The 21,544-nt window shown below is 50.5% G+C and overlaps 2 protein-coding genes across 7 annotated transcripts; both read right to left on the reverse strand.

The window, feature by feature from the left end:
- Positions 1–3,248: 3,248 nt before the first annotated feature.
- TPI1 (triosephosphate isomerase 1) lies at positions 3,249–6,066 on the reverse strand. Its single transcript, XM_074927493.1, has 7 exons — positions 5,888–6,066; positions 5,080–5,203; positions 4,912–4,996; positions 4,666–4,798; positions 4,362–4,447; positions 4,090–4,177; positions 3,249–3,820 (listed from the first exon to the last, which is right to left on the reverse strand). The coding sequence occupies exons 1-7, from the start codon at positions 5,997–5,999 to the stop codon at positions 3,702–3,704; spliced, it is 747 nt and encodes a 248-aa protein (XP_074783594.1). The 5' UTR covers positions 6,000–6,066; the 3' UTR covers positions 3,249–3,701.
- A 586-nt stretch (positions 6,067–6,652) lies between these two features.
- On the reverse strand, positions 6,653–21,393 carry USP5 (ubiquitin specific peptidase 5). Of its 6 annotated transcripts, none has more exons than XM_074895876.1 (20): positions 21,178–21,343; positions 19,558–19,683; positions 19,205–19,271; positions 16,234–16,367; positions 15,779–15,924; positions 15,311–15,495; positions 14,632–14,726; positions 13,930–14,123; positions 13,696–13,767; positions 12,332–12,413; positions 11,985–12,110; positions 11,405–11,558; positions 10,816–10,990; positions 9,364–9,452; positions 9,037–9,159; positions 8,262–8,405; positions 7,963–8,108; positions 7,726–7,879; positions 7,068–7,152; positions 6,653–6,910 (listed from the first exon to the last, which is right to left on the reverse strand). In XM_074895876.1, exons 1-20 carry the CDS (start codon positions 21,283–21,285, stop codon positions 6,817–6,819), a joined length of 2,499 nt encoding a protein of 832 aa, XP_074751977.1. In that variant the 5' UTR covers positions 21,286–21,343; the 3' UTR covers positions 6,653–6,816. The 6 variants fall into 6 exon arrangements, with proteins under 6 accessions (XP_074751977.1, XP_074751966.1, XP_074751998.1 ...); XM_074895865.1 differs by having other exon boundaries at positions 8,968–9,159; XM_074895897.1 differs by lacking the exon at positions 21,178–21,343 and adding an exon at positions 20,671–20,781 and having other exon boundaries at positions 8,968–9,159.
- Between the last annotated feature and the right edge of the window lie 151 nt (positions 21,394–21,544).

A 21,544-nucleotide genomic window follows, 5' to 3' on the forward strand; every position in this document is an offset into this window, starting at 1 on the left:
GGCACGATGGTAAGTGGGGACCCAAATTACAGACTCAGAGGAAGGGACACCCTGTCCAGGCCCCTCCCGGGGAACCTCAGCCCCAGAGAACCTTTAGGGCTGATGGGGGTTCGCTGCATACAGGGGTGTGGGACACACGATGGGGTGCAGGGGAAGAGCGTTTGGGGATTGCACAGGACTCATTCGGGGCTGTTTAGGGGAGGAACCAAAGGTGGGAAAAGGAGATTTGTGGAGGATCAAGTGTGGGAGAACAGAGGGATACGGGAATAAAAAGGGCTGGTTGCCTGTAACTGGTTTGTGATCGTTTGTCTGGCCATGCCCTGTGCCTCAGCCTGTCCCGTCTTCTCATCAGACTCCTTCCTCACTTTTCCCAGGGTGAGGGACTCTCGTTACCACGTGCAGGGGTGTGGGGGTGTCTGGGTGCCAGCAGCAGGGACTTGTGCCCATGGGGCAGCACTGAGCACAGGGGCGAGTGGGTGAGTGGCACGGAAGGTGCAGCTGGAGCAGCCATCAAGAGGGCTTGGGGGCTGCGAGGGAGCAGATGGCTGCTGGGGGGACCAGGGATGTCCCAGCAGCTGCCAAAGAGGCTGGGGTCCTGGGAGTCCCTGGGGGTGAGACCATCACAGGGGGGACTGGAGAGGCTGGAGTTGAGGGGCAGCTACTAGGCAGCCTGCCTGAGCTCAGCTGCTGGAGGGAGCCACACTGCACATACGTGTGTATGTGTGTGTATATAAATACACACACATATATATGTATATATCTATGCTTACTAGTGCACCTCCATCCTAATCAGCCAGAGAAGGGGGTGGGATGAGGCCACTGGTGCTGTGTGCATGTGAGTATATACGTATACATGTGGTGTATGTGTGGGTTTATGTGTGGGTGCCTACTGGAAATAAATACAAGCTCAGCCTGGCTACTGGTTGGGGCTGAGGAAATGAAGCTGCAGCAGTCTCCCTTGGGCTGTCACATCTGCCACAAGGCATTTTTCCCAACAAGCAACCTGTTTAAGATCCAACAATTTGCAGTAAGAATCTGGCAGTATTTCTACTCCACAGAACTGTGGTTCTGCCAGAAAGCAGACAAAAAGAAGAAAACCAAGATCTGCCATTCCTGCTGATGCAGAAATTATGTTCCATGAGTTTATTCCTCATTAAGTGAGTGCTTTCATGCCTCTGTATTCTCCTCAAAGCACCAAGATCAGTGCTCGGCTCCCGTCTGTTTTTTTCTATGTAGGTCACTCTGCTGGGCTCTTGCCTAGCTCTGTGGCCAAGCCCTGAGTGATCCTGCCTGCCTGCTGCTGGCAGCCTTAGGCACATTTGAAGTGCTAAGGCTTGGACAACAGGCCCAACCAGAGTTGACCTGTAGATGAATCCTGTATATTTTATAACTGATAACCACTGTGCTAGTGGGTATTGTGCTAGGTTATAACAAACCACCTATGCTGATGTAAAAAGTGCCAAAGTGTTGAAGTATTGAAGCCTGAACAACAGGCCCTGAGCTGAAGCTGCTAACTTAGCATGCAATCATTAATGATGGATGTATGCTCACTAGTGAAAAATATAACTTAGATTATCATATACTTGTTACTGATAATGAATGTAATGAAAACATGTTTATCCTGAATATATTTTTATCCTTCTTTGTGTAGGGGGAAGTTAACAAGGCCATGAAGCCAGCTGTTCAGCCTTGGGACCAGATGTGTGGCCTTCCAAAAAGAATGTGGTCAAAATTAGACAAGCAGGGAAACTCCCTTGGCTTCCTCCTTGAGCCCTGGCCAGGCTCTGGGGGAATCTAACTGGAGAGTGAAGTCAGATGTTCACTGCACCATAGTCAGGCAGACTTGTTTATTCAATACTACATAAACTTGGACCCTCTTGCAGTGACTTTGGGTGCCTCACCTACAGATGGACACACCACGCAGGATTTCCCACTTGCTGGGACAGGCTATCCAAACCCTTGCTGTAACTGGGGCTCCCCAGCGGCTGTGGGTCTTGATGATGGTAATGGGTGCAAGTGGTGATGGATCTTTCTTAATGACTATTCTCTCTCTCTGGTAGTAATGATTTGATGCATTACCCTGTATCTTCCTATTTAAGTGCATTATTCTGTCTTTTCTTACTGCACAGTTTCTGTATTAGTTACAGTTTTTAGTTATCCCTAGTAAAATACACCTACTCTTTTCACTCTGGTGTCAAAGTTTAACTGGTATCCTTAATCAGCAAAACAGTCCATATCCCTACTGAGTCACCACTGCTCTGGTCACACTGAACCCAGTGCCCTGAGGCACCGAACTACGGTTGTGCACCAGCAGCCTGTTAGAAACACTCTGGTTGTAGAAACCAGTTTTCAGTTTTTTCAGGGCCTTTGAAGCACCCTTCCCTCCACATCACTCTGCACACAAGAGCCCAGAGCTGCCATCTCTCTGTGCTGCAGTCAGGCTCTTCCTCCTTAGTCCACCTCACCCCATCCCCTCTGTGATGGGCTTTCCTCTGTTGCAGAGTTCCCAGGAGCCGTGCTCCTACACCCAGGCCCCACCACTCTGCGTTTCCTCACAACAGTTACCCCTCCACAACTCAGGGCTGGTCTCGGCACCATTTTAGCATGCGCTGGCCCTGCCTGCCCCCCCATTCCAAGCACTGCCTGTAGGCTCCCAAGGATATGCTGCCTCACAGTTACGCTCCAGCTTGTTGAGGCATTTCCTTTTCCATTACCCTTAGTAATCTAAAAATCTCCTAGCTGGTGCAGCAGCTGGGAAAGAACATCTCATCTCCCTTTCTCACCCATAAGCACATGTCTGAAAGCAGGCAGCAAGCACATCCTCAGCACACAGCCTAAAAACCTTCCCTTCTCAAAGAACAGGCTGCTCTGCCCCACATTTAATGAGCAGCAAAGTCATTACCAGTCCTCACAGGCAAAGAGAAGACATGAGCACCAAGCCTGCCTGAAGAGATCAGCTTGCTAGTGGAGCAGCCCAGTGCTCCGGCAGCTACTGGAGTAGAGGTGCACACAAATCACCTTGGGCCCAAAGAGGAGCTGTAACAGGAGAGAAGCACAATGCTCAGGGCATGCTGCAGGTGAAACACAATAGCAAGATCTGTGCGATGCCTACCAGGGTGATGGCAGGCCCTCAGGAAACCTCCCCTGAAAGTCCACACTACCCTCTCTGCAACCAGCTACCCCCAGAAGTAGTAAACTCTGTAAAGTGCCTGTCTACAGCTGCTTCTGAGTAAGATCCGGGACACACCTTTGCTTTTTCTTGTTTTCATTTATTATTCAGTACAGGACACAGGTGAGGTAAGACATCTCACAAGGGTCTAAGCTGACAGGCTCCTTGCTGATGGAGCTGAAGGATGCGAGAGACTGTAGTTTCTTTTTCCTTTCCCCAGCACTGGTGGCCCCCTCTCCCTGGAGCACTGCAGAGAAAGAGGGAGGCACTGGCCAGGATGACTGTGGGCTCCTCCAGATCAACAGGCAACCAAGGATTTTGCCAATTCAGAGAGGAGGCTGTCAAGACTCTGCCAAGACAACTAACAGAACTCCAGTGTGGTGGTGGGGTTTAGCAGCACATTTATAACAATGACCGTGGAGGGGAAAAAGCCTCAGAGGAGGCCTCTGTACTGAGACATGTGCAGTGAAAGGTCCCTTCTTGCTTCCATTTCTTGCTCTTAACCACAAGGGACTGCTCCTTACAGGCTGCTTCAGTGTTTGGCATTGATGATATCCACAAACTCTGGCTTGAGAGAAGCTCCGCCAACAAGGAAGCCATCCACATCATGCTGAGAGGCCAGCTCCTTGCAGTTGCTGCCAGTGACTGAACCTGAGGAGGGAGCAGTATTTTAAAGGTCAGATGTGGCCAGCTCTAGAAAAGAGGGCCAGGGCAAAAGGAGAGACCTGCAAGGTACTAGCCACCTCTTACTATGCAGACAGTAAAGTAAGACTGTCTCCAGTTTACCCAAACAAGCTAGTAGGTGGCTTTTCATGCTGTAACAATCTTGAGCTTCCTCAACAGCAGAGCAGGCTGCACAACTGCACCAACAGAGAAACTAAGCGCTCCCTGTGCTGGAAAGAGGCTTCAGACTCATTTACCTCCATAGATGATCCTAGTTGACTGCGCAACAGCATCAGACACATGGCTTTTCAGCCACCCTCTCAGCTTCTCGTGAACTTCCTGAGCCTGCAACAGAGAGTCCCACTGAGGTGTGAGCCATTCTGCATACAATTCCCTTTCCCAAAGAAAAGAGAGAATCTCTAGAGTTCCTCTAAGTCTTTTTAAGTCTTCAGAGAGCATCTTCAACAAAATCTGTGGAGTGGGAAGTATTAGCTGGCCATTTAATTAGCCACCTTTCCCTTGCTCATACCTGTTGGGGAGTTGCAGTTTTACCAGTTCCAATAGCCCAAACTGGCTCATAGGCAAGAACCACTTTACTCCAGTCCTTCACATTATCTGGGGAAGAGAGAAGGTACAAATAAGCACAGTACCCCATGTTGCAAAGGGCAGAGCTGAAAAACTTTCTGGAACACACAGACCTTTTATTAACGTGACCATGTTAATACGGCGTGTGAATATTTGCAGCAATGTAGCTGCAAGCCTTCCAAGGAAGGCCAGGATGGCCATTTCCCAAATATCTAAAGCAGAAAAAAGAATCCATTTTCTCCCCTTACCAGAAATGGCCTTGGTCTGTTCAAAAACCACCTTCTCCGTTATGCCAGCTTCTCTCTCATCCAGTTTCTCTCCAATGCAGGCAATGACTCCCAGGCCCTCAGCTAGAGCATGAGCCACCTTTTGCCCGATCAACTGGGCATGGAAAAGAAACAAGGCAACCGATACTGTAGTCGTCTTTTAACTGCTCACCCCTCCAGGCCTTGCAGTCCCAAGCAGGACCATCTCTCCATTCCAGGATCACTCACCTCATCAGACTCCCCAAAAACATGCCTTCTCTCTGAGTGGCCCAGGATCACCCATGTAGCTCCAATATCTTTGATCATTGCTGGACTAAGGAGAAAGGAGATGACTCACACCTCTGGAGGAAATTCTCATTGCAGAGGCACCCCGGCTTTGCTGTTATCCAGACTCACCTGATCTCCCCGGTGAAAGCACCCTTTGGTACCTTGTAACAGTTCTGTGCTGCAACTCCAATCTTTGCATCAAGCTTCTGACGGGCAAAGTCAAGGTAGATGGAGGGAGCTCCACAAACCACCTCTGGAAGGCAGAGAAGGTGGTTACCCTTGAGCTAGGCGAAGGGCAGAAACCGGACCCAACCACCGACTCCTAATCCCAGCCTGGAGAGGTCATCCCTCCCTCCCCTCCCCCGCGCCCGGGAAGGCGCAGCCCGCCCCCCCTCGCTGACATTTGGGGGACCCTCCGCAGCAGGAATATCCTTGCTATCCGATGACTCGAGAACAGGGAGGAAGCCCTTTCCCGCGGGCAGACAGGTGATACCGGGCCGAGGCCCGGCTCACGGGGGTCCCTTGGAACGGGCCCAGCTGAGGAACCGGGCGGGAGGGGGGGAAGCAGCACTGGGTTACGCCTGGGCCTGCAACCGGATACGGCGGCGGGGCTCAGCTGAATCACGGGCCCGGGAGCACACGGGGCGGGGCAGGGGCAAGGCCGAGGGAGAGAAGCGCGGGGCCCTGGGGGCTCGGCCCCGGCGCCATCGGGCCCCCGCTCCCGCCGGGAGGGGCTGGGGGGAGGCCCCGCCGCCCAGGGGTGCAGCCGCACGTGTCCGCGGCCCCGGATCCGGTTTCACGGGTATATTTATCCCCCGCCCGCCGGGTTATATTTAACCCTCCGCCGCCCTCTGACATTTGCCGCTCCCCGGGCCCGGGCCCCGGCGAGCCGTGAGGCGCCGCGCGGGACGTGCGCTACGTGCGGCCGCGCCCTCACCGGTGTCGGCGGAGAGCTTGGCGCCGTTCAGCGTGTGGATGAGCTCGCCTAGACTCTTCCTGTCGCCGTTCATCTTCCAGTTGCCCCCCACGAAGAACTTCCTGGGCGCCATGGCGGGAGAGGACCGGGACCGAGACCGGAGAAAACGCGAAGGTCAGCGGCGGCAGCGACGCGCGCGCGCGCGGCTCCCGGCGACCGGTTTTATCGCTGAAGCCACGCCCCTACTAACCACGCCCCCTCGCCGGCCCCGGCCCCGGCCCCGGCCCCGGCAGCACAGCGAGCCCGGAGCGGTGCGGGGGGGTGTGTATGTCTCTGCCACCCCATCCGTGCTCCTCCCCCACGACCACCCGTGTTTCGGCTCCCGGAGCGCCTGCAGCAAGGCGGACAGAAAACAAACGGGGGGGGGGGTATTTCGACTTTTATTCTGTCCCTCGTGTATTTTGGCATGTAAAGGGCACACAAGAGGGGGAGGGCCCACCCCGGTGCCTGCCCCCGCCCTCGCCCGACAGGGCAGGCAGGAGGAACCATTCCCCACCCCCCCGTGCACAAGCCACACTTACACACAAGCCCCCGCCTCCCCTTCCAGACAGCGAGGAGGCGGTGTCATCCCACCAAGCAGCAAAGCACTAGGGCTGTGTGTCACAGGGGGGCGGGGACAGTGAGGGCATTTCCTACAGAAACAGATTATTCCCCCCCCCCCCCCTCCCTGGCCCCCCTCCGCGGGGGCTCCAGCACCGCCCCCCCACCCCCCCCTCCATTCGTCAGGGAACTCTTGTGTCCCGCTGCGTCTCCACTGAGAAGCCATGAAGGGAACAGTGGGGAAAGAGGAGCTGGGGAGATAGATCCCACTCTCATCCTCACTGTCCCCACCCCTTCCCCTCCACACCTTCAGCCCGCGCTCCCCCCATCGCACACAGCAAAGCGATGTTCTAGCTGGGAATCCGCTGATAGAAGTAGATGTAGCCCAGGTCCTTGGGGGGCTTCTCAGAAGCACAGACTTTCTGGTCGTTGTAGATCACCCACCTGCAACACGCAAAAGGGGAGCTCAGGGACACCATTCTGTGGCTGAGACATGACTCGATTCCCCTCGCCTGCTCTCATCCCCGACCCCCCAAAACGTCTGAAGAAAGTGACTTAAAACTGTCCCTCAGAGTCTCCTTACACTGTGAAAAACCCTTACCTGCCATCTTTCTTGATGTGACAAACGTAGTGTCCACACATAGTCGAAGTGCCCATGTGGCTGATGAAGGCAAACAGCTGATACTCTTGAGAGGAGAATGGAAGAGTGATCAAAGAAAGGCATCTTACCCTGAAACACCCCCTGTGCAGGGACCCCTCTAGAAAACGATCCCTGAAGGAAGCTCTGCTGCATGATAATTTAGAAGTAGGTCCCCATCAAGTGTGACTGTAAGGATTTGGTGCAGGAGAACAGGAGAGGGTAACAGCCACTCTGCCTTCTCTCTTTCAACTGTTTATTTTGCTGACGGGTGCCGGGTGGGCAATGGCTCAGCGGCACCGGCTCCGATTCTGCACAGAGACTGGAACCTGGTTTTTCAATGGGAGCCTGAAGAACAAAAAAGCCTCCCCCAGCATGACTTGGAAAAAGCAGCACAGCCCTTCCCATCTTTCACCTGGTGACGCTTCCTCTGCCTGTTTCCTACTGGCTTCTCAGACCCTACTTTGCCATCCCTCTCCTTTTCCTCCCTGCTTCCACCTCAACAACCAGACCAGCTCTGCAGCAGCTGCTGCCAAAACCTGTGGTACTGCATGGATCAGGGAGGACAAAGCCACGTTGAGTTTGCACCCCCAAATCCACACTCCTACTGCTTGGAACTCACTTCCAGGCCCGTCGCGCACTTTAGGACCCACAGGGACAGATTCAGAGATGGACTCGGCTGCTGAGCGCCCCTCTGAGATATCCATAGCAGCTTCTGCATCAAGGTCATCAATGTGACTAAAGATCCAATCCACAGCACGCTCTAGACTGTTGTTCTGGAAGGAAGAGAAGACTGTGAACTTGGGAATCCCTGTTCCTGACAATACCCCTGCACTCTGATGTCACCCCCGCCTCTCACTGTGGCTCTAAGCGCTTTCATAGCCTGGTCCCGGGAAAAGCCCATGGAGACAATGGTGGCCACACTGTCTTCTGAAGGTGGGTCTGGGCAGGCAATAGTTGACCCTGGTCCACTGGAACCAGGGAGAACTAACGGGTTAGCAAAGTCTGCAGCAGGAAACAGAACACAGCTCAGTTAGCTCTCTCCAAGAGAGATATGGTCAGAGGTCCCAACTACTTCAGTTTCCTACTGTGGTAGTGGGACAGGAAGTACAATGGCCCAGATGCAACAAGCTTCACCACGGCCATGCAGTCTCCTACCTGGATCATCCATGTGTGACATGACCCAGTTCATGGCAGCCTCCACCCCGCTGTTCCCCGTGTAATACACAGCTTTGCGGCAGGCGTCCATGGGAAAGCCCATCTCCACTAGCTGGATAATCACTGACTCATCCAACATGGGCGCTGTGGGAGGACAGAGATTAGAGCCATCCACACCCACCCAGCCCTGCCAGTTCCGTTTTGTGCAGTGTCACACAGCCCCCGCCCCCCCCCCCCCCCCCCCGAGCCACCATTCCCCGGCTTCATTTCACTCAAGTTCTGTCTCTGTGCTCTTCTCAACCTTCACTACCTTTCTTCTTCAGCAGCACAGTCTCACACACAGGCACCCCAGGGGACAAAAGGATTCAACTCGCGAGCTCAGGAGCACTGGCTCTTCCCTACCCTCCAAACCCCACCTGCCACTGTGAAAATAAAATACCTCTACCAGTTAAATTTTGTATAAACCCCAGCTCCGTCCAATCTAAATGCACTAGACATGCCACCTACCCATCTTCCACAGAACAACAATCAACAAACTCCCTTGCATAACACCCTTGCATAACAGGCACGCAAGGGAGGCAGCCGGCGTTCACTGACAGAGGGACAGGGAAAGTCTGAGCAGGTGGAAACGGCTAGCATGGCAGACAAGACAGGGAGAGCAAGGACATGAGGCAGGCATCAGGAAGAGAGGAGGAGAATCACTAACATGTTGGAGAGGAGAAGTGAGGGGAGCAGAAGGAGTCGTCGTCCTCGTTGCCATAGAACCCCAGGCTACCTTTGGGCTCGTCTGGTGTCACCAGTGGGGGTGCGATGTCTGGCATTTCTTCTTCTCCATCCTGCAGCCCTGTTCCCTGCAGTGCAGAGATATCCAGCTCCTCTGGCATTTCAATGGAGACATCTGCAAGATACAGTCTTGCTCAGCCTCCCCATAGGGGCAGAAACAAAGGACTCAGTTGGGAGATCTGGAAGGGTAAGTCCCTGGGGATGCAATACGCTACAGTCTGCAGCTCCTTTTGGGGTATTTTTTTCTTTGCAGTAACGTCAACAACACCCATATATGACTCCCAATCTCTATATGCTCCGTACTTCTCATCCTTCTTACCAAGCTTTTTGGGCACCCAGTCCAGACCGAAAGTGAATTTCTTGATCTGGATCACCAGATAATCCGGGAAAGAGGCGAACCGTGTTGTTCTGAAAGAGATAAATAATACTTCTAAATAATTCGGCAGCAATGATTGAGGGCACCTAGTTGATACAAGAAATCAGCGAGTAGTGTGGAGGCATGTCGTAAGGGGGAATACACAATTGCTGCAGCCCTCCTATGCTGAGCTTAAAGCTGCTCACAGAACCATTTCTAAAGCAGATGCTCTGTCAAGATGAGATGAAAAGCAGCGTTTACAAAATCTTGGGGGATGAGGAAAAATAGCACATGTTCTCTATCTTCCAATCCTGCATTTTACAAGCCTCCTCAGATTTTAGTATTTAATTAGAAGTCTAATCCTTAAGGAATGCAGCGGAAATAGCACCTTTTATTAGACCAACAGATACAGCTGTAGGAACTGACAGGCTTTCAAGCACAAGAGCACTTCTGCAGATACAAAGCAGAAGCAGTGAATTTTAAGCTAACTGAATTTGACTGAATATTATTTAGTCAGACAATCTGAGAGAGAGGGTGTCTGGAATCTATGAAACAAGAAGGGAATGTTGGTGAAGGGAGAAGCAGTAATAAGACAGATACTTATTATTGGGGGGATAATTGTAATTTGTAAAATTAATTTAAGCAACAGTATATATTCAATGCTAATTCTTACAAAGTGCTTGAACACAACTCACTTAAAAGCAAAATGTTACCGTTCAATGTGATTGCATTACTGACTGTTTGCTGATAGTAGCTATTGCTTAATAACAGAATATGTGTTAGAAAAACACTTCCAGTTCTTTAGGACTACTCTTTCATTGCAGAAGAACAGTCAGTAGCATCACAGCAGGAAGCTGCTTAAGTTTGTAATCTCACTACACCTTTGCACTGTTGCATGTGCTGCAGGCAGTGTGACAAATTAAAGCTGGTTTTTAAACCTTGTTATTAGCATTTAAGTTAGCACTCTTCACAATAACTCATGTGTCTGTTACAGTCAGTGTCTTGCTCAAACTTTAAAGGCTAAAAACTTCCTTTAAAGACCATGCTTCCTTTTAGAGACCATGCAAGACCAGTGTTGCCATCCTGTCAGTACTGATTTTAAAGTTAAATTTTGAATTTAGAATAGAAGCTGCTAGCTTTCTGGAATATCACTGCATTTTCATAGCCCCTCAGCAGCTGAAATCCAATGGTAAGGATTTCGCTAGCACTGCTGTTCTGCCCACTGTAATTCCTTGGGGGCAATCACTTTGGCGCTGGCAGACTGGTTCCCCCTCTGCTTCAATGTTCCAGGGGACCAGGGTGTGGAGGACTACAAAACTTCAGTAACACTTCTTCCCCGAGCAATTCAAAGAAGTTCCCAAAGATGCAGCTATTGCCAGTTTGTCATAGCCTGGCTGGTAACTCACACACACTCACTTGAGAGCCACAGACTTGGCCTGCAAGGCTGTGCTCCAGAAATCATCCACCTGCTCTGGAGCTCCATAGGCCTCTAGGCAGGAGCTGAAAGGCACCTTTGCTCGCACCAGCTCAGGCAGTGGCTGCTTCTCCTCCTCTGCCTGCCGCTTCTTCTCCTCATATTCCAGTAGTTCATCTAGAGAATAAAGCAGAGGAGTCAAGGACCACCTCTAGCTACCTACAAAGCAACTGGTGTAAGCTACACCCAGGGGCAGAATAGGCCTGTAGGTACATGCCGTTAAGAACAGAGCCAAAATTAGACAGTGTCTTCCAGAGCACTGTTCTGCTATTGCAGTCCTGTTTTGCTGTTGAATCACAGCCCAGTTTGTGGTGTTGGAGGGAAAGGTTCTAGAGGGACATCAACGTGTCACACCACCTCTGAAGAAATCAGCCCAATCCCACAAAAGCAGGTGAAGGATCTATCTGGCTTCAGAAGTGGCAAAGCCAGTCCTTGAAGATGTCCCTTTCTCATTTAAGGAGTTCTGTAATAATAAATTACAATGTTCAAATATAGTGTTTGCCACTGTTCTGGCCTTGGCAGATCACTGACCTTTGTTGAGTGCAGCATCCATGGGCACAGGCAGCTGCATAATATAGTCCACACGCTGGGTATATTTCACCTTTTCTGTGGCCAGGCACTTCAGCTTCTCCTCCACCAGAAAACGAAAGACCTCGTTAGGGTTCTCCGAGCTGCGGCAGTTCCTCTGAAGAAGAGATTAGAAGGATAGATGCAACATCAGAATGGCAGAAATAAGTATCTGCAGTAGCAGTGGTTCCACGCAGGACATGGCTAAAGCGTATTTACTTCTGTACCCAGTCCACTGGAAAAAGACAGCAAAGAGTAAACTAGAGCTGATTTCTGTACCCCAGGAACCCATGCCATTCCTGCTCCTAAAAATGACGATTTACATCTCCTGCTGTGCCATTCACAAAAGAGATTCCTCCAAGGAATCAGGCCTGAAAACATGCCCGAGCATCTCTCCCTCTGCTCCTGCAGGTGCTAACTGGCCCATACCCCTGGTTCTCCCCCTCCCTCTGCTCCCACTGTCAGCTTTTCACCTCCATCCCTCACATCCTGCTGCAGGAGGCCAACAAAGCTGGGCTTTCCCATGATTTGACTCAACCATTACCTCCACCATATTGATGAAGTGCAGAAAGAATTCCTGGGCATCCTGCTGTCGGTTAGTGGAAAATTCTGGATGCCCCTTTCCAATGAGGGACTTAAACATGCGTGGAGCAATGCCATTCTGCATACCCTGCAAACAACAAAGCGGAAGAGAAAGGCAGTCATCATTTGCCAAGCGTCTACCCCAGCAGGGAGCACTCTACCCTCAGCCATGCTTTTTCTTCTGGTAACAGGGCCCTGGAATGAGCCCCAGAATGTCTCTTCAGAAAGGGTTTTCTGTCTGTTCCCATGTAATACACACAAAACCTCGAGCAACACACACATCAGGAGGATGCTGTGTCCAAGTCTCACCTTCTGATCAGGCGGCTGTTCCCCCTCTGCAGAAGCTGGCTTTGAATACTCCCCAGAAAGCAGTCCGTGGCCCAGTTTGGCTCTGGAACGATGAAGAAGTCACCGTTAGCACCCAAATGGTTTCTTTAATCCCATATACTCTAGAAGCCATATCAACCCACTGCCATGGACTGACAATCTCACAGAGATCAGCTTTCTCTGCTGCACCAGCCAAGATCATCTTATGTTGGTCTGCTTTCCAGTCCCACGAGACATCCTTGACTTGAAAGTTACTAAGACTTACTAGTCTCAACCACTGCTTGCACAGTGGGAAGAACATAAAGGAACAGCTTCCTTTTCCCTGCCAAAGGGCAGTTGGTGCTTGAGCAGCTGCGTAACACCCAGACTAAGCTGCAGGCTGACAAAAAGTAGCAGCATATCTAGCTGACTGTGCAGGAGACAATAGGGCAGTGTGAAACTGTCTGAGCCAGAAATAGCATTGCTGTAAGCAGACTGATCACATTTTCCCAGAGGAAAGATTAAGAATGACTGCATGAGGCACTTATTGGACAACACTAATGTTCAGCGATTTCCTCCTATGCTCAGACTCTCCCATCTCACTCCAGCTCTTCCCCATCACTGTTGCCATCTGTCTGGAACCAAACCCTACCAATTCTTCCTTTTGCCCACAAAAATCTTTCTGGCTGTCTCAACTTAATCCCCTCCTCAGTGAACACCTCACCCCAGGCTGTCCAAATTTAGAATCCTCCCTTACCACTGAACTCCCTTCCACAAATGCCACCTTCCATTCCTCCACCCCAAACCTCCATGTACTGCTTTGCTGTTTTAGAGCAGATGTAGCAGAGAATTCATGTGTTTAAAACACAACACCCTCCCAAATCTTGTCTTCCTTCTTCTGTATATTCTCCTGCTCTTGCTCGCACAATATCTCTTTGCAGGAAGACTCTTTAAGCGGATGTAAATTATCCACTGAGAATAAAGTTGCTTAAATCTATACATTTCTTTGCTCTTAGCCATCTCCCTCCACTGCAGAGAACAAGCATCTTTTTGCTGTTACGCAGACAGAATATGCCTACCAGAAATCCCCCCGTGGTAACAGATGGTACTGCGTTCCCCACATAATACATTTAAGAGCCTCTCATGAACACTGAGGTGCACTCTGTCCTCTCCATCTAGGGCATTCAGCTGAAATTTCTTGGCTTAGATCCTTACTGATCACTGAGGATCAGTCTCTCTGGTGATGGACACAGACACAGAGAGGTGAGGCTTGAGGGAGAAACCTGCAGCAAAGCACACTGTAGCAGCGCAGAGGGGACGCACCCAGGCAGCCTCAGCCTTCCTTCTCTCACCAAAACTCTACGTACACTTGTGTGCTGAAGTCCTGTGTGGGATCCGAAGGTGCACTTTGGAATATCTTCTCCAGCTTGTCCACATACCTGCACAGGAAAACAGAGCGATCTAAGGGACATACAGGGTCATCTAGTAAAGACACAGTTTTGAGTCCAATTACTGTAACAGAAACTCCTAGCTCTAGGAGACCTTTGTACTGATCCCAGGGTATCTCAGGCTAATGGAAAGGAGTGATTAAGCTCACTTACTTTCTCTGGAAGTCTGGGATACTGAACAGCACCTGCATCACTGAATTGAGGTAGCAACTGTTGCCCAGGTTACGGATACCAGTGTACCCGGGCCCGTAGAGGGGCTTGAGCTGCACACCAGACTCCTGGATGAGCTCCCACTCTCCAATGCGCTGGTTCATATCTATTTCCAGTTCTGTCATTGTCTTGTCTGTCTGCAGAGGAAAAGAACAGGAAAAACCATCAAGGAAGACTCAAGGGAACATCAGAGGTGTGAAAAGGGCAACGCCATAGAGAAACATAAGAAGAAGTCAAATCCATTCTATTTTATTAAATGAGAAGAAAAATACAAGAACTGGTTTCAAATATCTGAACACCTGCAACAGAAGGAAGAATGATAACCATGGGAGAAATCTGAACCATCCCCTCTAAAGGGGCATGGAAATCACACACTAACACTGAACCTAGGGAGCGAAGCTCATGGCCTGGGCACCTCCCTTCCCACAGTACTGACACAGAGCCCCAAGGAAACCTGAGGGAAGGGAAGACAGACAAAAAAGGCAATGAAAGAAGAAAAGCAGACAAGACAACTCCCTGCCTGATAAAAAAACAGGTTTCTTGAACAGCAAAGGTTCTGCATAGCCATGGAAAGCTGGAACCCAGCTAAGAAACATCAGAATTCCTTCCCTCCTGCTCTGGGCCTACAGAAGAACCTCCCCTTACCTTCTGCATCTTGAGCATGTCAATCCCAAAGTGAGCAAGGTGTTCTGCCAGGTTGGGATCCAACACCATATCATCCTCATCATAGGAGTAGACATCTATGCAGGAACACAGAGGAAAAGGAGATCATGGCCTGTGATCTAACATTCATTGCTGGATGAAGAGAACAGGGTGCTCAGAACTGGGAGTTTTGACAAACGGAGTAGTTGGGGTTCCTCTCCTTTCTCAGGAGAGTAGCATGACAGACAGAACACTGAGATGCCTCCGAAACATGGGACAAGACAAACAATTTTGTCACTGATTAAGGTACAGAAGTACATGTATGTCTGGAGTGAGGAAAGTGGGTTACTGTGCCACATACTCTCTACCCAGGCTTTGCATGCAAAATTCTTTGATAAACATCCCACCACAGAAATTAAGATGGCAACTGGGATAACTATCCTAAAACTCTTCAAATTACAAGGGAGGGGAGGAGGAAAGCAAGGTTTTATCAGCTGCATCTTTGCCCACCACAAGAAGCAGGTCAGGGTGGGAAAGTTCCCGATAGGATGACACTGAATATTCCAGGCCATAAGATGGGCAACAACAGCCTGGAAATCCTCCCTGACTCCCCTTGTCAGAAACCACAGTCAGACTTAGTAGTGCCTGGCATCTATAACCCTCAGAGGATCCCCCTTCTCACCAGCTCCATCAGGAGTAATTGTTCCCAGTTTCACAGCCAGTGGGTAGCCAGTTTCCCTGTAATGCTCGACTGCATGATTGTTGCCACCGCTGCCATCAAAATAGCGCCGACCACAGAGGATGGATCCATCGGTCATGTTCAGCCACAGGTTCTCCCTCATGTCACATTTGCTGCACTTCCAGCCACTGTTGACAAGGAACGGAGAAATTAAGAGTGAAAACCTTTGGGTTCTACCTCGCAAGCCTTCTCCATTACTACCCACTGACCACAATATGAGCAGTCTCATTCCTCTTTTACTTCAGAACACTGAGCATCCTGAAATACCTTAGTTCGCCATTTCCCCTGAATTTACTACGCCAAGGCACACTCCGAGACTCATGAAAGAAGTCTCATCTGGACAGGAGAAATAGGTGATAGGAGCAGGTCTGGGACACAGAGCGATACAGCTAGTTTCAGTACTATGCTCACCATGGTGGGATGCGGACATCGTTCTGAAGTTGGTGCAGGGAAAAAGCGTGTTTGGATACACGCCGAACCTCCCCATCCCAAGCCTGCACCTCCTGCTTCCGTGAGGCTGAATCTGCTGTCAGGATGGCCTCAACTGCACTGGCAATCTGGAATTAGGACAGCAGGAAAAAAAAACATGAAAGGCATGAGGACAGAAGTTTCCAGTGCCACAACACTCCACATTTAAGCTCAGATCAGCAAGGCAGTTGTACTAGGGCAGCGTTCAGGAGCCTCAGTCAGAAGCCAGGGCTCCATAATATAAAGCACTGTGTAAATGTGTAGGACAACCCTGTTTACTGCAAGCTGAGACTTTACTGCAGCTCTGCAGGATCTTTTTTACAGGCCAGTGGTTCCTTCCCTGTAATGGCGCATTTCCTCCTTACCAACAGAAAACACAGCCCTCCACCCAAACATACCCTGTCTCTGACCATGTCTGGTAGCCCCTCCAGCCCATCACGAGGAATATCCAAATGCTCTGGGAAAATGACTATTTTTACATCTTCGTCATATTCAAACTTTTCCTCCGTGATGTCAAATCCACCTTCTACACCTACAGAAAGAAAAAACATTGTGGTAACAGGTAAAACCAAATAGCTTCCGAGGCCTCTCTGCCCATAGCTTACATGAAATAAGGCAAAGCTCTAGATCAGTGATCCACAATCTTTCCTCTATTTCTGGATCGCAAAGTTTCTGATGGAGGTGTGGACTTCACGGGAGCAAATATAAGCCTAAGCAACAATAGGTTTGCTTTTCCCAGCTCTTTTTAGACGCTTAATGGAATCTCCAGACCCTGACTACAACCAGAGAAGAGACCTGCTCTAGAGACAGAGTCACCAGAACAGAGCGATAATAAAGCACTGCTGTTCATCCTGCACAGTATATCCAATGCGATGAACAGAGATGCGCATGAAGGGATCATATTCTAACCCAGTGTGAAGGTCTCTAGTCTACTAGCATCTTTAAGGAGCCAGGTGCTGCTTCTTGCCTCTTCCAGTAAGGACAGTTTGGAGTTCTGAACTTAAGCAAGGAGATCCAGGAGTTCCTCTGGAACCAGAACATCCAGAATTACAGAAAAAGTGCTAGTCGTTTCTCACGGGCACCTAGCCATGCCTTCCAGAGGTTGCAACAGAAACAAGAGTCCATACAAAACAGGTCATTGGCCAAGAGTCATGATGGATGCTCACTAAAAAGTAATATTTTTGTCAGATCACTCAAGAAACTGATCAGTTTCTGATTTATGTAGGTACTCAGGAAAAAACCCTGGCCTTTCCTGTTCTCCAAATGTTGACACCTTACATCCCAGAAGGAAACAGGCAGAAGACCCATTACTTACTAGCAGACGTAACCCCCATGGGTTTTTTTACCTGCATTTCCTTTATCTATTTAAAAATGGCATGCTGTGACTGCAATAGATCTCTGCAACAGAGATCTGTCACTGCAACAAATCTCTGAAGGGAATACAAGTTTTTGCTGTTTAATACCTCAGCCTCAAGAATTCTGTATGTGACACATTTCTGATAACCATTACTGCATTTGGTTAAAACACTAACAAAAATACCTGGTTCCCATGATATCTCCTGCAACTCTCTCCTCAGATACCTATGATTTTTAGACTAAGCACAAACTGCTATGTATGAATGCAGATGCTGCAGGTGATCTTAGAAATATCTGAAAACAGTCCAAGCATCATGAAACCACATACCCAGATAATCCCTTTCTGTGCCTCTTCAGCACATCCCAGAGACACGTGCTGTCATCACTTCACAGAGTAAAGCAATACACCATCCCTGAGGGTATTACACAATTCCTCAACTCTTAAACAAGCTAAAACAGATGGGTGAGGTCCCATCAGGTGGTTATGTGAACCTTTCGAGGATCCAGACAAGGAAGAGGGTTTTCAGCCTGTCTCCCTCCTAGCCCTGTTTCCCCCACATATAGCCCACAGCTTGCCATGAGGTATACTGCCTCCCTCTCCATGGCTGTATCTCACCACCACAGACTCCAAAAGTCATTCAAACCACAGACAGGCAGGGGAGGTAAGCACTACAGACTTTTTTCTCATGGAGAAAGAAGCTGAGGTACGGGGAGATCAAGGGCTACATTTTGCAGACAACAACATTTTGCTCCTAAATCTTTCTCGTACTTTAAAAAAATCTCCCATGTCAGGATTAGCTAAACCACCACAGTTTAGCTAAGAAAGAGGTGAAAAAAAATCTCTCCTGGACTTAAGATCACTGCCTTACAGGGGTAATACTTCCTTTTATTCTCTCCTGTTCCATCCATGCTGTTAAGGTGTTATCACAGGCAGCTATTTGTTGACCCAGTGACAACACTTGTCTCAAGGCCTTTGTAGAACTGAGGATGCAAAAATAACTCATAATGCAGACTGATTATATACATAAAAGCACCGGCTATCTGAAGAAAAGTAGATTCTAGCCTCAATTTTGCTAGAATTGACCTTTGGGACCTCGTTCACCTCACCATAAAAACAGGGAGCAGCTCAAAGTCTTATTGTTGGTGTTTGCCTTGTGGCAGCAGCGGAATTGACGGGCGTCTGCTACACAATGGCACAGCCAGGGAAAATGTGAGCAAAAAGCAGGATGTGCACAGTCCAGGTTCTGGATTTCCCTCTAGTGGCCAGCTTCCCGTGAGCCAAGAACCTGTTACTGCTAAAAATGTTCCTATCCCCTGCTTTATGGAACCTCATAATGGTTCAGAAATTACTAGCCGAGACTGCTCCAAACTAAGCAGCATCTTCACTGGTTGCCATGAAAGCCTTTTTATTCGGTGCAAGAGAATAATGGAACACCAGACCTGTTCTTCCAAAAAAGGGCTTGTTTTTAATATTTTAATGTTAACATGTATTTCCTCCAATATCACCCTTGTATTTCAAAGAGCTATCACGACAAAAATGTTAGTAAGACATTTACCCACTTCTGCCCCGTCTATATAAATAACACTAATTCAATATCTGAGAAGTTTAAGAAAAACAGTTTCTCTATCAGAAACTTCAAACTTACTTTTCTCAGACATTTTCTCAAACTCACTTCAGCCTCACACTGGATGCATCCATATAAAGCAGCAGCCCCACACTGGTTATATCCACACCAAGATGAGTCAGGCATACAGAGTTAAGAGAAGACGCAAAACATATTTATCTACAGAAAACACCATGCAACTTTGAACACAGAACAAAACTACCACCTCAACAACTGTTTTGCAGAAACTGCTCACCCAGGACACACTAGAAAACATGAAGTTTGAATTAGGTCGGTGATAATAGCTTCAACTAGCCCAGGAAAAGCAAAAGAGACATGCCACAAAGCCAGGAAGCTCCAGAGGACTGGTCCGAAACAAGAACAATGCAATACACAAGTGCTTTCTTACCAATAGCCAGGCGAGTTGGTTTCTTCCTTGGGGGGTCCCCAGCACTAGAGTTGGTGTCTTCTTCCTTCTATTTCATTGAGAAGAAATAGGGAAATAGAATTAGGGGTACAGGCAAGCCTCAAGGATCGAAATTAAGCTGCTGTGAAAACAGAAGGAGGCCAGGCAGAAATAGTGTTGGCAACTCTTATAACAATTCAACATAAGCAAAGCTGAAGAACTGCTGTACCTCAATTCACCAAGAAAAACATAAATTATATTTGAAGAGAGAAAACTGTGTATCTGATTGAATAAAGACACGTATCCCAGCTCTCAATTTCAGAACAAGTTTGACTGTATATATTTTTAATTTTTACCGGTTTACGTGTTCTTTTGAGGTGCAGGTAGACCCGCTGGCCTGTTTTCTGATAGTGCTTTTCCACATATTGCTTCCCAAAGCCCAGGAACGTGTTCATGCAGATATACAAGCCGCCATCTGACTCCTGGAAGGAAGGAGAGATAAAAACTGAAGGGAGGTGGTAAAGAGTGCCATTCCAACTGCTAGGATAGGCACAGAGTTACCTCTAGGAATACTATTCATTCTTCATTAAATCATGTCTATAGCTCATTCCTACATGCCACCCACTCAGTAGCTAGTCAGAAATAAGCTGGTAAACCCCAGTCTGGATGTCCTAGAAGAACAGGTACTCCCGTCAAGATGACGTATTTGAAAACCTATTTGCCTGTTCATTTATGGCAGGATGCTATCAAATCAGGAAAGCCCGAGCTTCCTCAGGAGCTTGTCTCACAAAAGGTTCTTAGCACGCACAGTTCACACGTTCAGAACATGGTGCAATCATTACTAACAAAACTGTGCCACCCCCCCGTCTGAAAACATAATTCCCAGCACCATAGGGAACTTTGCCAAATTACAACGTGAGGAAGGTTGACAGACCACTGTTCATTCTTGCTGCTGCGTTCAAAAGCTTGCGAGTAGCTCTGAAACGTATACAGAATGAGCCCTCCCCATCCCACAAGCACCTGGAAAACACCACAATGCACTCAGCATTTTTAAATCGAAGAGGCGAGGGAGCCAAACGCAGAGGCTGGAAAAGAGGGACACTGCTAAGAAGCTCTCAGCCTGCTTCCCAACATTAAGCAGCTGGGACAGAGTCAGAGGAGGGAGTGCACGGACAGGCGTCACCGTGGGGCTCGGGGAAAGGAAGAGGGCCAGGCTACCGTGTGCTGCTTCCTCGAAGGACCCTTATCTTCCAGCCGCAGTCCATTTCTGCTGGTGGGCTGGGGCACGGCCCGGACGGGCGCCTGAGGAGGAGGCCAAGGCAGGGGGGATCTCGCCCTCCGGCCGCCAAGGGCCTCCCCAGGTCCGCCTAGGCCAGGCGGTGGTAGGGAGGGAGGAGCAGGGATGCCGGCGGGGTGGAGACGGCAGGAGAAGGGACCACTGCCATCTTAATGACACAGCACCGACTTACCCCCGTGCCTGCCGGGCCACGCCACGCGGAGAGGCCGGAGGGACAGCTCGGACCTCGGCAGGGCGGGACCCCCGCCCGCTCCCCCCCGCCCCCCGCCGCCAAGGCGCGTCCTAGCCCCCCGCCGAACTACAAGTCCCGGCAAGGCCCCGCAGCGGCGGAGGGGGGTGGGCTGCGGGGTGTCGGGGGGCACCCGCTCTCCAGGCGTGCGGGGCCGCCGCCACTGCAACGGGGCGAGCGACCTGCCCACGCCCGCTCCGGCCCCAGAACTACAGCCCCCAGCGCGCCGCGGAGGCCGGGAGGAACGTCGCGGGGCACGCCGGGCGCCGTAGTCCCCGAGGACCCGGCGCTTCGCCTGGCCGCGGGGCCGACCCGGCCGCTGGGGAACAACAAGTCCCATCGCGCCCTGCGCCGGCGGCCCCCGGCGGGCGGGTGAGCCGGGAGCGGGCCGGAGCGGGGGGACGCAGGCCGGCGGGGCGGGCAGGCGGGCCGGCCGCGAGGCGCGCTTACCGGCGTGTCAAAGGAAAAGGCACACTCGTCCTTGTGGACCCGGTCGCCGGCCTTGGGCACCCGGATGGACGGCAACACCGAGAGCAGCGCCTCGCTCAGCTCCGCCATGACAGCGGCTCACTGCGGCACCGCCCACAGCCCCACCCTAACCAATCAGAGGGCAGCGTGGTCAGGCGAGCTCCGGCCAATCCCGCGCCGGCAGCGAAGCTGAGGGCCAGACCCACGGCACACCCTCGGCCGGCTCGCCCAATCGCAGCCACCCTTCTGCCGCCGCGGGAGGCGGTGCCGGAGTCCTCGGCCAATAGCGACGTAGAGCTGGGCGGGGGCGGGGAGAGCCCCGAAGATTGACGGCGGGGGAGGCGGGACG

The sequence above is a fragment of the Athene noctua genome, chromosome 1, assembly GCF_965140245.1.
Source record: "Athene noctua chromosome 1, bAthNoc1.hap1.1, whole genome shotgun sequence".
NCBI lineage: Eukaryota > Metazoa > Chordata > Aves > Strigiformes > Strigidae > Athene > Athene noctua.